The sequence below is a fragment of the Penicillium soppii genome (assembly GCF_028829465.1).
Source record: "Penicillium soppii strain IBT 18220 chromosome Unknown utg000010l, whole genome shotgun sequence".
NCBI lineage: Eukaryota > Fungi > Ascomycota > Eurotiomycetes > Eurotiales > Aspergillaceae > Penicillium > Penicillium soppii.
The window spans coordinates 378,169-398,579 of record NW_026643240.1 but is presented as its reverse complement, the minus strand read 5'-3'; the positions used below and the strand labels follow the sequence as shown (position 1 = coordinate 398,579).

Below are 20,411 nucleotides of genomic sequence, written 5' to 3'. Positions count from 1 at the left end.
TAATATAACATAAGAGCCTATCTTTCAGACAAGATGTGTGCGTGTATCTATCAATATTGGGCCGGACAGAAAGCAACATTTTAAGACAATGCCTATGAATTTAGTCATCTCTGCGGATCACATACGTCCGTCGGCTTAGTAGCCAGAGATAAGCGGCTCTAATGTGACCAGGTCGGGGTTCGGTGATCGCGGGGTAACCAGTACGCTATACATAAGGTGTGAATGAAATGTGGGGGCATTTGACTTTTATATGGCTCCACTCCCTAACCTTATTTACTTTTCTCCACATTTGTCGTTGATGGAACTGAAGGTCATGTCTAACTCTTTTCAATTAAGATTAAGCCACGTAAATAAAAAAAATTTCGAGAACACAGTGCTCCAACCGGAATTCCCTGGGAAGAGTGCATAGATTCATCTTCCTTTTGAAGTCCGTATTCCAATTTCCTTCACTCGGCCTCCTCCTCTTCCTTGCTGGCAGCCAGGCAGAATCGGCCCTTTGGCTGGCCATCCTCTTCATATTCAACAGTAAGGCGAAATATGTGAGCGAGGAAGTTCTCAATTTTGATTTCACCTTTGTCGCGTTGAACCCGGCCCAAGTTATCAAGCCACTTGATCTTGTTCAGGATGAAGTATACCAGAGCAATGACGATCTCGACACCTAGCGAATAACCCCAGATTCGCACAACAGTCACGATATCAGTCCAGCCATTCGTAGTTTCAACAAATTTGTCGGCAGGCTTGGTTTTCATATCTTGATTGGTGAACCATCCAAACAGGCAGAAAATAGTTGCCAACGCATCCACGCCGAGAATCGCAGTCACCAAGTGTATGGATGGCCAAGTGTCGCTACCACGAGTAACGAAGATGAGCCAATTCTCGGTCAGAGCCACTTCTAAAAATAGGACTTCCTGAACAGCACCCCAGTTCTGGATAATTCCTCCAGACTTCAAGAACATGCTTCCGCGCACAACCCAGGTACCTAACGCGAGCAGCACACCTAACACGCAAGAGATGAACCAAATTTTTGGAAGTTGCCATTCGACAGGCCGCAGTTCGAAAGAAGCATGGTCGTAGGCAACGGCGACTGTTGCAAGATCCGCAAACAATGCCAGGAAGACAATCAGCTCCACTCGGATGCTTTCATTGAGAATAATCATGGAGGTCACGAGGTAAATCTCCAAATGCAGGCAAAGTGCGATACGGTACTGAATATAGGCCTTCATGCGGTGGAAAATCTGCCGTGCAACCTTGATTGAGTCAATGATAGTCGACAAGCCAGGCTCGAGGAACACAATGTCCGATGCAGACTGCGCAGCTTCAGAAGCACCTTCAACGGCAATTCCGCAATCAGCCTTCTTAAGCGAGGGTGCGTCATTCACGCCGTCTCCTGTCATCGCCGTCAGATGGCCCCGTTCCTGCAACATTTGCACCACTTGATATTTATGTTCAGGGAACACTTCGGCAAATCCATCCGCTTTCTCGACAAGATCACTGGCCATAGCACCACTCAAACCGCCATGAATCAATTTGTCCGAGTTGTACACCTTGGTGCCCAGAGCTAACATCTTGCATGTTTCTTTTGCAATAGCAATGGCATCACCTGTAAGCATTTTTACGCTGATACCAAGGTTCTGTGCTTCACTGATAGTCTGGGCTGTGTCTCCACGAGGTGGATCAAACATCGGCAGCATTCCAAGCAACGCCCAATCTTCTCCTTCCTTTTGAACAGCGACACCAAGAGAACGAAAGCCTCGATGCGCAAATTCTTGCGCTTTGGCTTTGTACATGTCAGCGGTCTCCTTAGAGCAACTCGTTAATTGGAGTACGGCCTTTGGAGCTCCCTTCGTGCATGTATATCGAATTCCATCACAGACCGCCACGGTGACAATCCGTTTTGACACTGGGTCAAAGGGCGTAAATTTCTCAGTGGTCCAGCCACGACGCATAATCTCTCGAGCTCTTGGGTACTGTCTGAGTGTCAAAATGGTGACTTTGTCGATCGGATCAAGCGATTCAATGTTGTGCGAGGATGCCAATGCAGCAACGGCAAACATCCAGTCTACATCCACACCTTCGGCCACATATGGATCGCGGATACTCAGATTGTTTGCCGTCAGAGTACCGGTTTTATCCGAGCAAAGAATATCAACGCCCTGTCCTTTTGTGAGTTTGTGACGCAGCACTTCGTTTTGGTGCGAACTTACAGCTAGTGACTCAATCGCAGTCAGCTTTTGCACAATTGCCTTCTTTTTTGCCAGATATGCTGCACCGACAGCCATAGTAGTAGTTGTCACGACTGGCAGACCGACAGGCACGCCAATGATCAACAATGACAGGGTATAGTGAAGTAAGGTCTGCTGCCCGGGCGAAGCAATTGGAATATGACGGAAGAAGCCACCAATCCACGCAGCGAGGATCCAAGCCATAACGAGAACCAACAAGGATGTCCCTATGTTGTCCATCACGAGTTCGAAATGTCCGGCGCCCTTGGCAGATTGCACCATGGTAGCAGTGCGGCCAACGAAGGAAGTTCTCGCACCTGTCTGGACTACAGCATATGCTTTGCCTCGCTTGCACCCAGTTGTATAAAAGATCATGTCACCCATATAACGGTCCACAGCCAGCGACTCGCCTGTTATGGCAGAATGATCGCAAGCCAATATAGGGTATCCACGCCTACGAGGCTGATGAGTTGGTTGCTCTTCTTTGTCATCATCATTGCCTTCTGCTTCCTTTGCTTTACCGTCATCTTGTTCCTTTTTCTTCTCGTTCTTGCTTGGGTCGTCTTCGTCAGATTCAGATCCTCCACCCAGCATACCTTGCTCTTCAAGCTGGTTAAACTCTTCCCAGCCATGCGGATCCTTGAAATCACAGATCACCCTCGAGTCGGCAGGTACAACCTGGCCTTCACCAATAATTACCTGGAGAACTTGTAAGTTTAAGTATGCCCTGAGAATAATTGAGAGGGGAAGACTGACCACATCGCCTGGTACCAACTCTCGAGCAAGGCATTCTTGTTGAGCACTGTCACGGACAACCTGTGCCCGCAGCGCGATATCACCCTTTAAACTCGCAACTACATCCGCAGCTTGCTTTTCTTGATACCAACCGACCGAGGCGTTCAGACACAGGATACCGATGATCACACCAAAGTCAACCCAATCACTCAAACCGGCAGCTAGCAAAACGGCCAACTCCATCACTGCGCCCAGGTTAGCAATGTCGGCAAGGAGGGCATTTGAAGAACTAACCGTAGAGAATTGGACCTTGAAAGTACGAAAGAATCTTCGCAATGGGATTCTCCTTCTCAGATGTCAACTCGTTCCATCCAGCCCGACGACGGCGTATCGGGACTTCCGCACTAGAAAGTCCCTCCCGGATGTCGGTCATGGTCCAATCTGGAGGAAATTTGCCGGTTTCGCCTTCAACTCTCTTGATGCGGACCTTGCGCTTCTTCCACGGAGCATACCAGGCCCGCTTTTCTACCACTTCGCCCGATTCCTCATCGGCCGCATTGGGGTCCTTGAAAGTCGACACATACTTGACAAGCTTGCCATACTCGTCCAGGTTGGACCAGTCCCCGCTCAGAGAAGCCCGAGAAATCCGTGAGCTACGGCGTCGAGTGGCTTCGGTACGCTCGGCACCAGCCTTTTCAGCCATGATCAGTTGCTAGAAGAGTTTTAGTCAGAGATGTACCACTACGGTGGGTTTTGATTGAAGCAAACCGTTTAGACAGGTAGACAATCTCGAAGTTTCAGAACAAACGCCCGAAACACGAAGATATCGAAGGAGAAGCGAGGATACACAACGAAGGTAAACTGGGTGTAGGCCTCTTGCTCTTCAACAACTGTCGATGAACAAAAGTAGTTGGAAGTTCCAATTCACTCGTAAAAAGGTTTGTGGTGATTCCTTAATTGTTTGCATGGGGGAGAGAAGCCAGTGTCACAACAGATGTTGAAATCTCGTAGCAAATCATGCTGACGTCGAGACAGGAAATCCTCGGGAGACACCTCTTAGGCCTAGGCATTGTATTCTCATTGTTCTGGTGGCCGTGTTTGGTAGTTTGAAAGTGAATTGGACAAGAAGACCAAGGGACATAGTTGGAGATCCGTGGACGAGCTCCATTAGCATGAACTTTATAAAGTGCCTGCACGAACCACCGGAACTTCTTGACCATTTCATCGAATGAGTATAGCCTGTCTTCCTCGGGTTTATTTTGGTTAGGCTAAACCTACACTCGCTGTATCAGAATCCTTTGGGAACTCTTCGGGTCGCGCGCAGCTTGTCCCTCTTGAGACCTCGGCATCGCCAACGAGAGCAGCACACCTGGTCAGGCCGAGAATCGATTCATCTTTGTTCAGCCAACATGAAGCTTTATACTATGTCTCGGCCTGCGTGGATTATCTCCTGACCGATAGTTGGCCTGTCAAATAACCAAGTATGTATGTCAACTGAGCCGGCGTAAACAAAAACAACAGCCATGGTTTTGCGCGGCTGGATCCAAAGTGGTCGGCTGTTTGGATCTCAATTGGTAGCAACTCCTCGACGTCATATTGCCCATTCCGCTAGCACCCGGCGAGCGAGCGGACTTTACATCCTTCCCACAGCTATCTCATTATTAACCAAGGGGAGTTGAACCGTGATGAAAGGAGCCAACGCTTGGGGCATCGAAAAGCATAAGAAGCAGAGAGCCAAATAACTCTGTCACAACCGGCAACACATATCGTTCACACGTGATCATCGCTAGCCCTATAGCGCATAGATGCTGTATCTCGTCCACTTACTTTGTGCCCAACGTGACAAATCCACCCAAAAGTGACTTATTGCGCCAAACCGACCTGTCATATGGCCATGCACCAACATGTAGCCCATTCACATTCAGGTTTAAATCCTCTACAGGTAGCTATCTACAAGGTTGACAAATTGTAAGATAACATGCGACTAAAGGGCCTGCTTGTAGGCTACTTCTACTATTGTCGACAGTTGTGAACCAGATACACATCCATTATAATGCTTCTTGTGAATAATTGAAAGCATATACCATGTTTCATTGACTTATAGAACATTTCTGGCCTTGATACATCACTCATAAGACGTGCTTCATATGGCATCAGATCACATCAAACCAAACCGCAGATCTATTTGGTCTTTCCAGAAGGAATGTTGAAGAACACAGCAGGGGAGCCAGGGCTGTAGGCCCGGTCGAGGCGGTAGTAGCCTTTGCGGTCAAACTGGATAATATCATTCTCCTTGAGGTCAGCGACGTTGCAGTCGGCGACACCGGCCTCACGGAACTCGGTCTTCTCGTTAAGGCAATCCTCTAGGACATCATCCTCAGTCAGGGAATCCTTGTTCAACAGGTGGTCGAAATCAACCAGCTCAACGGGAACAAGATCCTGTCCTTCCTCAGCAAGCCAGGTGACCTTCTTCTCGGTCTTCTTGACATCACCGGTAGGGTTCAGCTCGACTTCGAGGTTGGTAATGACACCAGTCTCGGCGTTAGTGCTGATCTTACGAACAAAGGCATTGCCCCAGTTCATGAGAGTGATCTCCTCGTCGGGCTTGAAGAGCTTCACATCCTCCTGCTCGAGAAGAATAGAGCTGCTATAGATGACCTTCTTGTTACCAACAGCAGCGTTCTTGGCGTGCTTAGGCTTCTCCTCGGTGAAGGGCGCGGCGGGGCCACCGGTGACAGTGGTCTTGACAGCATCCTTGCTAAAGATAGTGGTGTGGCGGCCAGCAATAGGGTCGATGTACTTCTTGTTAGTTGCCCAAATAAGAGCCCAATCGAAGTTGGTGACGTTCTTAGAGGGGCCCTGCTTAAGGATGAACTCCCGAAGGGCAGGAATGGTCATACCACGGCGACGAATACCGCGGATAGTAGGGAAACGGGGATCATCCCAGCCCCAAACAGCACCAGTCTCGACCAGCTTTGTCAACTTGCGCTTAGACAGGAGAGTCCTGATGAAGTTCATCCGGGCGAAGTCCCACACTTGGACGTGGCGGAGCTTCATAGTATCCAGCATCCACTGGTATTGAGGATTACGGTCGCGGTACTCAATAGTACGGAGAGCGTGAGTGACACCCTCCATTGAGTCAACGATAGGACAAGCGAAGTCGTAGGTAGGATAAATCTTCCACTTGCTACCGGTACGGTGGTGAGGTGCCGGATTACAGCGGTAGATGACGGGGTCGCGCATAGCCTTGTTGGGACAGTCGAACGAGATCTTAGCACGGATACACCAGCGAAGTCCCTCGGGGGTGTTGTTCTTCATATCTTCAAGACGGGCCAAGCTCTCCTCGGGGGACAGGTCACGGCGCTGGCTAGGGAAGCCATCGAAACGCTGGGCAGCCATGGTCTCTTTGTCAGTGTCATCAGCATAGGCATCTCCCTGCTTGATGATCTTGACACAGTACTCGTAGAGCTCGTCGAAGTAGTCACTGGTGTAGGTCATCTTGTTAGGCTTGATACCCATAAGGGCAAGATCCTCGACGATAGCATCCTCGAATTCCTGCTTCTCATTCGACGGATTGGTGTCGTCAAAGCTGATAGTATATGTTAGTATCGCCAAGGTCGGTATACCTGATTGGTGCAGCGGTGACTTACCGGAGCAGAAGAGTGCCGTTGTACTTCTCATGGGCGAAGTAGTCGTTGAGAAGAGCGGCCTTGGCGTGACCAATGTGGAGATATCCACTGCACAAAGTTAGTCTGAACATTCAAGGACACCAAGCGGCCACAACTTACGAAGGCTCCGGGGGAAATCTAGTGACAACGCCATTCTCAGTTCCCTTGAGAGCAATATCGTAGCTAGCACCCTCCTTGGCCTTAGCATTCCTCTTCTCCTTAGCAACCGCGGTCATAGACTCCACGGCGGCGTGGGTCCAAGGGCAAAGCTCCTCCAGGAATCGGTACCACCGAGTGAAGTTGACGAGAGATCCCTTCTTCAGCGCGGCAACAGCGACACGGTTGCCACGGAGAGCACCCCAAATAGCAAGGTCGGGGGTGGAGAGAGAGTATCCGACGATGAAGGTGCGAAGCAGCAGGTGGGTGTCAATGCGCTGGAGGATAGGGTCGAGGGCTTTGAAATCGAGAGTGGTCAAGGTGTCCAGCTGAGACAGCCATTCGGCTTCCTGCAAACATTGTCAGATCAGGTCTTGCTTATAGCAGCCGGGCGTCCGGAATAGGAACTGGCCCGTCCCTGCCAGACATTCGCGGGGTAGTAGCAACTTGGTAACTCACCACCTTAGCATCCTTGCCAGTCAGGAAAGGGAAGTGTACAGTAAGCTCCTGGATGACATTGGCGGTGCCAAAGACGGAGTTGGATCCAGCAACGAGCTGCACAATGGCCTTGTCGCCGTCCTGGAGAAGGGCAGTATCCTCGTAGACAATGTTGATCACCGGGGTGGGGCGAGCCTCGTTGATTGAGGTAGCAATGAGGACCACGGGCAGAAGCGCCGCATGGTTAGCACGAGTGGCCACCTTCAGATCGAATTGAGACATTGTTGCGCAAATGTGGGAACTGATCTGATTTTCTGGAGGGGCAGTCATCACCTCCATCCCCGTCCGGATTCACATTTCTCCGGGCCGGCAGCTTTCCGGCAGAAAACAATTGCTTCAAGCCCGTCAGCCAGCTCAAATTAAAGATCGCAAGTCATGTCGTCTTATGGCTCGGTATTGCCCACCGCGGCACGCGGAATCCTCTCATCATGCCGACCATCCATCAGAGAGGCCTCAATTGCTCCTGCCTTTTCGACTCTCCAGCAGGTCCGAGGTCTCAAGGTCAAGACCAACCGCAAGGGGAAAGCCGCCCAACCTACGAAGAGTCGCAGAGGTCCCCAGGAGTTCAGACAGTATAACCTGAAGGATATGCCACAATGGGCTCTGTGTGATGCCATGCGGTATGCCTTCGCCGTCCCCGGTTCAAACCAATAAAACGCATATCAATTGACATCCGTTTAACAGAATCATCCGAGCCACCGAAGTCGGTCGCGAGATCACACTCCAAAAATACGAGCTGCACGTTCGCCTGCGCACAAAGCGAGACGGTCCCGTCATCCGTAACATGATCCGATTCCCGCACGCCGTCCAAACCGAATCCCGAATCTGTGTCATCTGTCCCCCCGACTCGAAGGCGGCGAAGGAAGCGCTCGCCGCAGGTGCTGTACTGGTCGGTGAAGATGAGGTCTTCGAAGCTGTCAAGGCCGGCCACATCAATTTCGATCGGTGTCTCGCTCACCCGGACAGTATGCCGGCTCTCAACAAGGTTGGGCTGGGTCGTATCCTCGGTCCTCGTGGCTTGATGCCCAGTGCGAAGACTGGTACCGTCGTGGAAGATGTTGCTGCGCGTGTGGAAATGCTCCGTGGAGGTACTGTGTACCGTGAGCGTGACGCTGTTATCCGTTTGCCCATTGGGCAGTTGGGTTTCTCCCCGGAGCAATTGCGCGATAATTTGCGCGTGACTCTCGATCAAATCAAGAAGGATGCCTCTGCGCTGACCGACCGTGTCAACAAGGAGATCTACGAAGTGGTAAGTGCATTTATCTCGGCATATCAAACGTATCCTAACAGCAATACAGGTACTGAGCTCGACTAACGGACCCGGATTCTCACTCAACGGCGAGTTCCGCACCGATGATTCCCCCGCAACCTCTGCCTTGACCGGCGTGTAACATACTATATTTATTTTATATCGTTTGGCGTGTACAAATCTATTGTTTTATTAGGACAAGAGGGTGTATCATGGTATCGTTGTTGAAGTAGAACATGTATAAAAGCAAACGCCGACGCTATGTATGCAACCCTGCATGTTCCCAGGTCAAGGACAAAGCATATTTTACAGCTTGAGGTTCTTCAATGCAGCAACGGCACTGACATCCTCGCCCATCAGATCGTAGAGTCGTAGAACAGCCATTGTACGGGCGTCGCGTTTGCTGCCCTTACCAGCCGCCGTGGCCTGTTCCAGTGAGGTCTTAAGATCCAGAAGCACCGTTGACTTGATCTTCACGACTCGCGGTTGCTGCGCAAGCAGGAAGGGATGCTTCTCGCCGACCCGGGCAGCTATCGAGGTCAAATAGACAAACTTCTGAACATGTCGTTCAAGCCTCTTCAATGACATCGCAGGCGTCCCGTCCGCCAGCTCTTCGTCATCGCCATCCCCATCCTCGTTGCTGTACAGGTCGGACTCTGTATCCGATTCCTCCGGGTCGACGTCCCCATTGGAAGACTTGTCTTCGATCATCAGTCGGTGCTCAAGTTCCTCAACCCGATCCGCATAGTCGAGCAGGTCTTTTCCAATCTCAGCCATCGTCCGTAGCCGCCGCTTCTCATTCAGCAGTTCGTCGACCTCCTGACGTCGCGCCTCGACTTTGTCCCGGATAGCTTTGACATCACGCTGGAATGAAAGTACTCCGACCTTGACTCCTTCAACTTTCTCCTCGCCCCCGCGAAGCGCACTCCCGAGGGACAGGAAGTCCTGGTAATTCTCATTGACCAAGTCCAAGAGCTCCTTATTCAGGGATTGCTCCAATCCGCGCAACTCCTGACGCAGATCCTCAAGACTCTGGTGCCGATTCGTCAATGAGGAGAGAAAATTGGCCGGATCAAACCCAGGGGCTAAGAATGAGGTGCGAGATAACGGTTCGGGGAAGGGGAGACCGGAGGGGTCTTCTTCATCAAAGTCAGAGGCAGACCCGTCGGAGTCGCCAAACTAGCCAAAAGTTAGAAGAAACAAATCAAACAAAACACAAATTCATACCTGGAACTGATTCATCGTGCGTACGAGCAATGCGTGAGTGGTGGTCAACAGTCAACATTTAGAGCGCAGATCGGGGAAACGTGGTATCGGTCTTGGCATCCCAGCCTACATGTATACAACGGACAGTCCAACACCCCGATTCCCCCAGGACGATCCCTGACCCCATTCCCTCCTAAATGAAGCGACCAATCCCAAACCCGCCACCGTGCATCGGCGAATATGCATAGCGCATGCACCGCATCATCACGCTAGCCCAACCCAACCCCTTCAGAGCGGGGTCGCCTTCACCGTGCATGTATCACACCCTCCACTATGGAAGCAGACACACCTAAAAGAGGATGGCGACGACCATCCGCGTCCCAAGCGCCTCCCATCCTTGCTGCTGCTCCAGCCCACGCAGATCCCCGACCCCATACGGCCGGATACAGCGCCACAGCTCTCCGCCAGCTCAACCCGTCCACTCCGACTTTGACTTCTAACCGGTCCGATCCTGACACTCACTCCATGCCGGCTAGCGGGCCTGTACTTGTTACAGCGTACTCGCGCGATGCACAGGTAAACTCGAGGCCTGCCATGTCCCGCCGCTTCTTCCCTTTCTCCGGCCTTAGAGTGTCTTCATCTTCATCTTCTGCTCCTCGTCAGCCGAATATCCCTCTGCCTTCTGATAAGGACTTCAGTATCGAAAGTATACTACAAGCCATCGAGCCCGATATTCGCGACACACTGGATTCGATAGCTGACATCTGTGGCCGGAGCAAGCTCAGCCTGTCGAATCAGTACGGGAGCCACATTGCGCCGTTGGGAGAAATTATCGCTCCGCCTGATGGCCTGGGCGCCGTCGAGGAGGCGACTCCTGATGTCGAACAGCCCCATATCACCATTGTTGATGGGGACGATATGGATGCAGGACTTGATATGCATCCGTTCTCGTTTTACCGGTATCTTGAAAATCTACGTACAGCTTCCGTGCTGGAGAACGGGTGGCCGCAACAGGGCCAAGCGCATTCACATTCACCGCGCTCGCCGGGGATGGACTCCGAGGCTGAAACGGTGTTTGCGATTAGGCCCGAGCCAGTATCTGTTCCGTCGACGCCTTTCGTGCGCGAATTCGCTTCCAGGCCTAATCATACGGGCTGTGACTTGCTAGCGAAGAATGCTGCTGGAACTGGTCGCCGGTCCTCGGTTCTTATGGCTACGCCTGCTGTTGTCTCGGAAGTACATTTGGATGCTAGCGCTGATGAAGGGTCGTCTGAACTTGACCTCCTTCCTGGGGCTGCTCTCAGTTCCGAGAGAGCTGCTTCTGGCTCGGGCTCGGAAATTGTCCAGTCGCTGCTTGATTGGTTGAATTGGACTCCTCGTGTTGCTGGGCCAGCTTCTACGCCTGTATTGCAGTCTGCTGAAGGTCGACTGCGCGCTATGCTTCGCGTGGAGAGTGTGGAGAGTGAGGGGACGACCTCGACTGTTACCTGATTACTTCCAACTCCCTTCGATCAACCTTTTTGATGAGATCTAACGACCTTTCATGTTTAATGACCCTGAAATGACCCTGAAATGACCCTTCCATGCCAATTAGGATCTACACTAAATCACTATTTCCCCCATATAACGTACGATTATGTTATGCAATTGATGTTTGAATACATCTCATTCTACTCCAAGATTTACTACAAAGGACAAATGCAATGATACCAACAAGATAATTCGGGGTAATTTCATTGCTCCTCAAAGGCTAAAGAGTGAAGCCAGCATAGATATTCCAATCTAAGCAGAAGCCTTGACCTCAGCGCCGACTTCAAGACGCTTGTACCCACCAGTAGCAGCAACCTCCTTCTGGAGCGCCGCCATACGCTTCTGGTCACCAGTAGGATCCTCCGAATCAGCATCCAGTCCCCAGGAGAGATACTGGTTCGTGTAGTTCGGCACGAACTGCTCATCGAGGATCCCCAAGCGCTTTCCGTAATTGGTAACCTTAGTCCAGTCGCGCTGGACATTCTTCAAGTCGCGCGAGAAGTACGCAAACGACCGCTCGAAGATCTTGCGGTTGACAGCAGTCGCCATAATAGGCTTCACGTCAATGTACTCCTTGTATGCGGTCTCTGGGTCGGACAGCACGGCGTCCGTGCCGCGCTTGACGGCCCGCATGAAAGCCTTGATCTTGTCTGGGTTTGCGGCGATGAACGCGTCGTTCGCAATGTACAGGATCGAGCAGAAGCAGCAGCAGCCCAGCTCGGCGAGCTGGTCGATCCGTAGCATTTGCACGTCGCTGCGTGGACGGTTTTGCTCTGCGAGCCACTCTTCCAGCTCGACCATCTGCACGTTCTCCAGACCGATGCCCGCATCGATGTCGCCTTGGATGATCGCCTTGGTGACGTTCATGCCGCAGCGGACGGCGGTGTAGTCGTCTGTGGTCATGCCGTAGTACTTCGTGAGTTCGTCGATTTGAATCTGGGCTGGTTAGCATTGTGTTATGTTGGATTTGATTGGGCGTAAAGCTACCTTTCCGAACTCGCCAACGTATCCAATCTTCTTGCCCTTCAGCGAGCGGAAGTCCTCGGTGATACCGCTAGACTTGAGGTACACGACACCGGTGAAAGGCTCATCGAGCAGGGAGCCGATGGAGGTCACGGGGAAGTCGCGAGCCTTGGCCTAAAAGGTATCAGTAATGTTCTTGTCTCGGGGACTATGGAGAACGAACCGCCAAGGTGTGGATCATAGCCTTGAAGCCCATATCGACCTTGCCGCTGCCGATAATCTCGGTCACGTCGGAGGGGTCGTTGGGCTCCAGCAGAGCAACCTTCAGACCTTCATCCTTGAAGTATCCTCTGCTCTGAGCGAGGTAGAGGGGGGCGTGGTACGGGGTGGCGTGCCTGGAGATACTTAGCCAATTGATCTATATCTGTGCAGAGCGAAGCACTAAATCGCTCGAACTGTAAGTGTCAGCCATACCAGTTGGTCAGGAAAGTAATCTTGTCGGTAGACATGATGGAAATTCAAGCTGGTAAAGCTTCATGGAGTCAGTATGACCAAAGCAAGTATCTGGCTTCCAATCTGTTCCTGGTGCTTGTGAAAACATGTACATGTACAAGCACATGTCGACAGGTATCGACATATGTACATAGCTACAATGTACACTGTATCAAACACCAGCAACAGACAGATCAGCCTGACACAAAACACAAACAGGGGAATAATCAGAGTCACGCATGTCCTTTCGCTAGTATTGTCTAGATCAAGTTTTGACAGTATAATCTCAGATCAGCCAGCCAGAGACCTATCCCTTGCGAGATCGCTCTCTGACCGGTCTGAACACCTGTCATGCGGCGGCAACGACTATTATACTAAGAGCAAATACCTTGATCCATCTCTTCATCCTAGCGATGGGTTACCCCGCGGGGTACCGGACGTGCACTCCATAGAGAGTCGTACCGTATAATTGTATGAGTAAGTAAGAACGTAGAACGTATGAAGAGAAAAAGAAAGAACGAGGAGGGGAGAGTGAGGGGTAGAAATAGGACAGAAGTACCCCGCCGAGATGATCATGATTCAATAATTGCCTCGCAAGTTCACCGAGACACGATAATCACCGGCGCCTATGATTGCTTGCAGGACGACGTTGTGGATAGTTTGGGTAACTCTATATTGTAAGCTCCGATCTAGCTCCGAGCTCAACCGGACATCGTAGCTCCGGTTGCTACGGTAGGTAGTAGGTACGTTGTAGCTCCAATCAACTAATTTCACTGTAGGCTGGATACAATTTCAATTCAATTCCATCCAAATTAGAAAGGCTTCAAATGCACTGCAAAACCAACAAAAAGAACAAACAAATAATTAAACAATTACACATGACGTCAAACAGAGAATCGAATTACCCTCGGTTATGACAACGCCAAGGGATCCTCCTATTTCGGGCTCTGGCTACGACTCTGGTTACGGCTGCCATTGATGGATATGCTATCCAACTCTGAGGCAGCCCGGGCTTCCTTGCGAGTTCGCAGTGTGAGCGGGAAGTGTTCTTCGGGCTCTTCCTCTTCACTGTGGGGGGATTAGTATACTCTTTGCATACGCATAGATAGTATAAGAAGAAGGGAAATACTGACGGCAACTTCCAGGCAATATAATCCTCCGTGCTTAACCCCTCATGACCCTCCTGCAGGGAGGCAAAGTCGCCGGGGGTCATCATTCCGGTTCGATCCCGAGGGGAACCGGGAACAGAAAGCGGGCGGGAGATCTTCTGTTCCGTTCCTCCAATGATATCGAAGTAATCTTCTTGGCCTTCGAAGGAGGATGGGTAAGCTAGGAAATGTTAGTCCGTGCGCTACAGAAACTCAAAAGGCGAAAAAGAAAAAAACCCACCTCTCCTCAACGCCAGCTGGCGCGCCTTGACGTATTCCAATCCCATTCGCTTCCAGTCCAGAAGATCGCTCAGTCGTTCTGTGCGGTTACGCTGGTTGATGCGCTGTCGACGACTCTTCTCTGTGAAGTTGAACATGTAATCGGTCAGTTGGTTGACCGAGTCGTCCACGCCCTTGGAGCGACGGTCGACGATGTAGATTCCGTAGTCGGAGGAGTTCTCAATCAATTCTTCCATGTAGCAGCCGAATCCGGAGAGGTTGGTCGTGATGCTGGGAACTCCCATCACCGTACATTCTGCCGGGGTGTATCCCCAGGGCTCGTAATAGGATGGGAAGACACCCAAGTGGGTTCCGCGGACGAAGTCATCGTAGTCGAGGGGCAGGACTGGATTGGCAGAGTTGAGGAACTCGGGATGGAAGACGACCTTGACTCGGTCAGATGAGTGGTTGAACAGCTGCACGCGGCGGATCTGGTTCAGGATGGGATCCTCATGATCATTGTGCATGTTGTGGGTGACAATTGGGGGGAGACCGTGGCGCTTCATGCCGAAGAGACGACGGCGGAGCATCACGCGGTCTTGGCTGGTGATGAGATCCTTCTCGTCGGGCATGTTGTCGCCTTCCTTCCAGGAAAGGCAGCGCTCATACATGCGCTTGCCGATGCCCTTCTCGATGTTCTCGATGGTGTCGCGGAGGGACTTGACGACGGCTTGGCCCTTCAGCGACTCTACGGTCAGCGAAGAGGTCTGCGCGGGCATAATAATGAAAGCCACCACGGTCATGGTCGACCCGGCTGCCTTCAGTCGGTGGTTGAGACGGGCCAGCGATTCAATGAACATATCGACACCCTTGTTGCGGAATTCGTATCGGCCGGCAGTGAAGAGGTAGAGAGTGTTATCCAGGTCAAAGTCATTGTGACCGTAGAAGTGACCACGGACGAAATCGTTGATCTTCTCCTTGGCCTGGGAGTGCAGGTTCTGGAACTCGTGCATGGCAGAGAACTTCTTCACGTTCAGACCGTTAGGCAGGACACCATCGGGCTTACGCTTGAGCAGATGCTCGCTCTCAAACGCAGTGATGTGGGAAACTGTCGTGAAGACATCGCAGGCATGGGTAGCAGCGCGCTCAATGCAGTAGCGGTGGTAGATTCCTCGCTTTCCGGCCTCCGCATCCACATCGAAGTACTGGAGGTTGTTATAGAAATCAACCGAGCCAGCACAGAGATAACGGCCCAGCAATGTTGCGTGAGTAGTGAAGACAGTTGTGAGGTCCATGTGTCGCTTCTTGGTCAAGGGCAGAGCTACACCGGCCAACCATTCATGGAAATGGGCAATGACCGCCCGGCGACGGTCATGGGCAATATACTACACAGCGAGGAATTGTCAGTTTTTCGGGTCCAATGCTTTTTTTTAGCTCCCTGGCAGGGCTGTCACATACCTCTCCCAAGAACCAGGCGACCAAGTATCCAAAAACGATGGCCTCATTGGTCTCGTTATCGGCAGCGGGGGAGGGAATAGCAGAATTGGTCCACAGATCACCCTTCCACTCATCCAGCCACTTGTAACCGGTCCCAGTGTTGATCAGGAGTACGCGAGGAGCACCCTCAATGAGCCAGCGACCGTAGATCATCTCAATGCCGCGCTCCTTCATAGACTGGATGGTATCCCGCATGGCGGGATTGGTCGGGGTCAGTTCCTCGACCTCGACGGCGGCCGAAGCCTTGTTCAGGGGGCCGATCAAAGTGTACCTTTCACCATACTCTGCTGTGGTGACGGGAGCTTTGGACTTCAGGACAGAGTAGATACCACCGACACGGTTGGCCACCTCGGTGGCCACCTCGAAGAGCATGTGGTTGCGGACATCCCGCTTGATAGGTTCACCGTTCTCTTCCATGATTCTGAAACTCTCAGTTTGAAAAGCTCAAAACCAAACTTGTGAAGGAAAGTGAAATGGGAGAGAGGGGGGGGGGCGAAATCCAAGAGAGCTTCCGACTCGGTCTGTGCGGGGAGAAGTGGGCCGCTTGGGGGTTGGGGTTTCTGGGGATTTGAAGTCAAAGTTGCCGAATCCGAGTCTAGAAGAGATTCAATTCTCGTATAAGTGATGTTTAGAAGAAGGGGAAATAGAGCTAGAGAATGCAGCTATCCCGTTCCTTGTCCCGGTGTAAGTTTTTTGTTGGACTGGACACAAGTGTTACCTTAATTTTTTTTTTCACCTTAGAGGCTAAGGTGTACTCCGTAATTAACGGGGAGATCTGGGACAACTTCCAAGGAAATGGTCACCCGATGAAAATTTGAAAAAAAAAGTGGAAAAAAAAAAGAGGAGAGGAATGAAGAGATTTCTTAAATTGTTATCTTCGAAACAAGTATATTCAACTACTTAAGAAATTAGTTTAGTTATAGTTAAGTAGTTGACTATTAATAAGTAAGGAAGTAATAGCTCTAAAGTACAACGGTACCTGACGGGATGTAACTCTGAGCGATCGGGCCGATTATTCCCATTTGACGCTCTCGGATCCCTAGTTTTTTTTTTAGCCTACATGTGTTAGTTATGTTAGTTACCTTAGTTACCTTTTCACTTGTTTGACATTTAGTTCACTTCTGCAGATCCTTTTTTCATTATTATTTCAAATCATGTACCTACTTGATACTGCTATATACTGCGTACATATTATATTGTACATACAATATACAGGAGTGTACGGAGTATATGTCAACCAATTACTGAATCTGGGGAAAGCCATGACGTCATAGGCTGACATTCTCCACAGCTGGGATCGAATAGTTGATCGTGATTATACCTAGTACTCAATTAGGTATAGACAATACTTATTCATTAGCTCAGGCCGTCGTTGATCCCGCGGGGTAGCTCTCTAATGGTTCTCATTGGTTTTTTATTGATTTGCATATACTCTACATTGTATATTGTCTACAATACAACTGTATGTACATGCAGTTTGATCGGTACTCGCCACCTAATGTCTGACCAAAGAAAAGATACCTATGCACACACACATATGGATGCACATGCGAACTCGCTTGGTCAGATTTTATCTGGCAATTACACCCATTGCAAGTATATAACAATTGAAACGGGTAATTCTTCCATTTTCGATGTCTCTGTTCGTTCCCGTGGTGGATGAGACAACACCTGAAAGGGGATATTGGACAACATAGAAGTCACTAAAAAGTTGAAAGGCATTGAGCATGCATCATGGAATCTCCCATCGACCAACCCCCAAGGGCCGGGATCTATGCAGTATTAAAAGAGCCGAGGAGGTAGTGAGAAATGAAAAAAAATGCACACTTTTGCAGCCTTCCGATCTTCATCATCTCTTCCATCCATCTCAGTCCAAACCCTGTCGCAGATGCAATGCTTCGGAGATTACGAATCTGCAAGCGAAAGCTTCGGAGGTGTAGGAATCGGTTAATGTATCCGCAAACCCAACTTACCCGGAACAAGAAACTAAATGATCGCTGGACAAGACTCTCCGCCAAAGTCACCAGAATCATCACTAAGATCATCAATCAGATAGAAAGGAAACTCAGACAACGTCTTCCCCAGAGGGAGCTGGAACAAATTGTTCACCGAGCCCTATCGGCTCGCTACCCAGACGCTTACTACAGACTTCGCAATGACACTCAACCAGCCAAACTGGGCTCATTGGGCTCATCTTTGCTCTACAACTTATCCGTCATGGATATTGGTCCAGCCCGCAATTCATTGTGGAGATGTACATATGACATGTTCATAGACAAGATAGGTTCGTCTAGAACCGTTACCCTCGCTGTGGTCACTAAGCCCGGTCGATCTTATTGTGATGATCCGCGGGGTGAATGGCGTGTTTCAGTTGATGAGTCTGTGCTCAGAGTCATGAACCCCGACTTGCCTTCCGGTACTGATTCTAGTAGTGACAGTGACAGGGTTTTCGAGAGCTCGGGCTCTCAGTCTGCGTCTGTTCTTGGATTGTCGAACCTTGAACTACTTACGAATTCGAGCAGTGAAAGTGGAGGATCCGAATGGTCAACTATCAATTCTGAGACCAATGATGAGGTCTCTCGTGAGCATCCCATCATTAGAATCACGAGCCCGGTCTCTCTCACCCAAAAATGGAGTGATGAGGATTTCGAATACTCAGAATCGAACTCTAGCTCGGACATTGGGAAAGCTGGCGTTTCGGCGCTGTGTGTGAGTGCAGGCTCCCAATCAAGCACTGAGTGTAATGGATCTGAATATTCAGACGAGAGCTCAACGACAAAAGTCAATTGGGTGAGTTGCCCGTGCAGTGATGATGTTGTTCCTCAGGTCCCAGACCTGTATTTCATAGATCGTCCTGATCCACCACTGTGCTGCCTCATCACGTCTGATCTTCGGAATTCTAATTCGTCCATTCTGAAAGACGATGATTTGTGCTCGTGTTCCAGCACTATCCCCACTGATCCAATGGCAGAACTTGTTGTTTCACGTGAAACTATCGCAAAGGACCAAGTCATCACAGAGGAAACAATCATCGCAAAAGGCAAACATCCACAATCCGGCGACGGAATCATTGAGCTCACATACGGAAAGCGTAATGCCTTGTTGTATCGCATGGCAGCTGGAACTGAACACCTAGCACCCCTTCCACTCACCATTCGCAAAAAGAACAATGCCATCCTTGGCACAAGGCAGGATGCCCCGCTGCCCCTGACCGAAGCTTTCGGTGAGCCAGCAAAGCCATACAATCTCCGCAACAAGTTGCTTTATGGTGAGCTACCACCAATACCGCTATCTTCCCTGCTAGGACTCTGGGAGAACCAAGTGACACACCAGCCCATGACAGTGCACGTCTCAGCATCAGTATCAGCTCTTTCGCGAACCAATGCACCACAAACGCAACAAAAGATCCTCTGCTCTTCATGCCGGGACATTCGCGAGAGAAGAAAAGCACTCAATAGCCACCCAACCCAAGATCGCCATCAACCTGGCGAACAAGGCCCAGTCCCCACAGAGCAATCCTTCAACCCAAATGACCTCCCAAGCCCTCTGAGGGCCGGGCCACGCTGCACACACTGTAGAAATACATGGGCGGGCATGGTCTCTACGCCCGCATTACTGAGCCTGCAAATATCAACGCGGGACGAAGGGGAAAGCTTGGAATATATTCCTGGTGCTTCTAGGGCCAATAGCTCGCTCGACGATTTTAAACTCGCGGACATCGCTTTCCACGACGGAGAAAACTCTTTTAGCAGGGTCTCGCCTGAATTGAGATTGTGTCTTTATACAGGCAAGGTGGCACGGAATTGCAGAAGATAATCGCAAACGATAACCTTGGAATCGTAGATTGATTAAAGCATGTTTGGGAGTTGAGATAAGCGCTAATTTGTTAAAAGAGAAACCTTTCTTATTTCCTATTTCCTATGTGCTTGTTATTGTCTGCAATTGAAAGATTTTGTCGAGTTGGTTAGACGTGTGGTTGAGATTTCCGATTTCCAAGTTTTGCTACCACTGAAACAGAATATGAATTAGTTACCCAACACTTCCATATATCCTGACCGAAAAAAGCACACAGGAGTGCACAGATCAAACAATTAATAAATTCTTTTTGACTGGCACATTCCATTGCATTCAGAAAGCCCGGGTCCAGCCCATTTCCAAGGCAGTTAATACATAGATCGTAATTTTGCGAAGTGCATGAAGTCATTCTCTCCACTATGATTTCATCATGCTGTCACGGCATCTACCACGACCAAGTATAAGTATAAGGTCAATTGCGCTGATATTTAATTCTTAACAATTCAATCTACAATCTACAATCTTTAAAGCACAATCTACAAACTCCTCCCTCTCTCCCTCCCAACTACAATCACAATGGTTCGCGGCGCAGAATACGACAACGGTGTCCCCCAGAGCGACAACCCAATTGAGAACGGTCCCACCAAGGCTCACGGTGTTGGTAACGACGTATGTTTCCAATTGATGCTCAAATGTATCCAATATAAACTAACAAGACACAGTCCGGCGACCTCAGCCGCGCCCACAAGGCTGCCCCCATGCCCGAAGAGACCGGCTCCGGCCGTGACGTCTTCCCCAGCCAGCCCAGCGGCGGCTACGAAAACACTCCTGGCTCTGGAAAGGGTGGTCATGACCCCAAGACTCTTGGTGACAAGAAGGGCCTCGGTGCTCAGCCTGGTCAATAAGTTCTTTATTTTTGTATAAATATACCTGGAGTTTTGTGATCGGGTTGGTTTGACGACCATTGCATTTACTTGAATGAGATACGATATATCACTTCCTCAATTCATTTCTTGCAAATGTAGAACATAGT

General features: G+C 50.2%; 9 protein-coding genes across 9 annotated transcripts; 4 read left to right on the top strand and 5 right to left on the bottom strand.

The window, feature by feature from the left end:
- Positions 1–446: 446 nt before the first annotated feature.
- Positions 447–3,660, bottom strand: N7529_010790 (putative plasma membrane H(+)ATPase; the record flags this gene model as incomplete). Its single annotated transcript, XM_057246317.1, has 2 exons — positions 447–3,202; positions 3,252–3,660. The coding sequence occupies 2 exons, from the start codon at positions 3,658–3,660 to the stop codon at positions 447–449; spliced, it is 3,165 nt and encodes a 1,054-aa protein (XP_057091666.1).
- A 1,478-nt stretch (positions 3,661–5,138) lies between these two features.
- On the bottom strand, positions 5,139–7,501 carry N7529_010789 (glutamate--tRNA ligase GUS1; the record flags this gene model as incomplete). The annotated part of the gene is made up of 4 exons (XM_057246316.1): positions 5,139–6,546; positions 6,608–6,694; positions 6,746–7,131; positions 7,241–7,501. The coding sequence occupies 4 exons, from the start codon at positions 7,499–7,501 to the stop codon at positions 5,139–5,141; spliced, it is 2,142 nt and encodes a 713-aa protein (XP_057091665.1).
- Positions 7,502–7,654: 153 nt separating this feature from the next.
- N7529_010788 (mitochondrial 54S ribosomal protein uL1m) lies at positions 7,655–8,670 on the top strand (the record flags this gene model as incomplete). The annotated part of the gene is made up of 3 exons (XM_057246315.1): positions 7,655–7,899; positions 7,964–8,528; positions 8,578–8,670. The coding sequence occupies 3 exons, from the start codon at positions 7,655–7,657 to the stop codon at positions 8,668–8,670; spliced, it is 903 nt and encodes a 300-aa protein (XP_057091664.1).
- Positions 8,671–8,834: 164 nt separating this feature from the next.
- Positions 8,835–9,770, bottom strand: N7529_010787 (COG2 family protein; the record flags this gene model as incomplete). Its single annotated transcript, XM_057246314.1, has 2 exons — positions 8,835–9,707; positions 9,756–9,770. The coding sequence occupies 2 exons, from the start codon at positions 9,768–9,770 to the stop codon at positions 8,835–8,837; spliced, it is 888 nt and encodes a 295-aa protein (XP_057091663.1).
- A 297-nt stretch (positions 9,771–10,067) lies between these two features.
- Positions 10,068–11,225, top strand: N7529_010786 (uncharacterized protein; the record flags this gene model as incomplete). Its single annotated transcript, XM_057246313.1, has 1 exon — positions 10,068–11,225. One exon carries the CDS (start codon positions 10,068–10,070, stop codon positions 11,223–11,225), a length of 1,158 nt encoding a protein of 385 aa, XP_057091662.1.
- Positions 11,226–11,516: 291 nt separating this feature from the next.
- N7529_010785 (NMT1/THI5 family protein) lies at positions 11,517–12,736 on the bottom strand (the record flags this gene model as incomplete). The annotated part of the gene is made up of 4 exons (XM_057246312.1): positions 11,517–12,200; positions 12,252–12,401; positions 12,451–12,622; positions 12,702–12,736. 4 exons carry the CDS (start codon positions 12,734–12,736, stop codon positions 11,517–11,519), a joined length of 1,041 nt encoding a protein of 346 aa, XP_057091661.1.
- A 918-nt stretch (positions 12,737–13,654) lies between these two features.
- Positions 13,655–16,000, bottom strand: N7529_010784 (Glycogen synthase; the record flags this gene model as incomplete). Its single annotated transcript, XM_057246311.1, has 4 exons — positions 13,655–13,787; positions 13,853–14,048; positions 14,109–15,471; positions 15,545–16,000. The coding sequence occupies 4 exons, from the start codon at positions 15,998–16,000 to the stop codon at positions 13,655–13,657; spliced, it is 2,148 nt and encodes a 715-aa protein (XP_057091660.1).
- Positions 16,001–17,533: 1,533 nt separating this feature from the next.
- N7529_010783 (uncharacterized protein) lies at positions 17,534–19,399 on the top strand (the record flags this gene model as incomplete). Its single annotated transcript, XM_057246310.1, has 1 exon — positions 17,534–19,399. The coding sequence occupies one exon, from the start codon at positions 17,534–17,536 to the stop codon at positions 19,397–19,399; it is 1,866 nt and encodes a 621-aa protein (XP_057091659.1).
- A 555-nt stretch (positions 19,400–19,954) lies between these two features.
- On the top strand, positions 19,955–20,283 carry N7529_010782 (uncharacterized protein; the record flags this gene model as incomplete). Its single annotated transcript, XM_057246309.1, has 2 exons — positions 19,955–20,047; positions 20,101–20,283. The coding sequence occupies 2 exons, from the start codon at positions 19,955–19,957 to the stop codon at positions 20,281–20,283; spliced, it is 276 nt and encodes a 91-aa protein (XP_057091658.1).
- Positions 20,284–20,411: the final 128 nt, after the last annotated feature.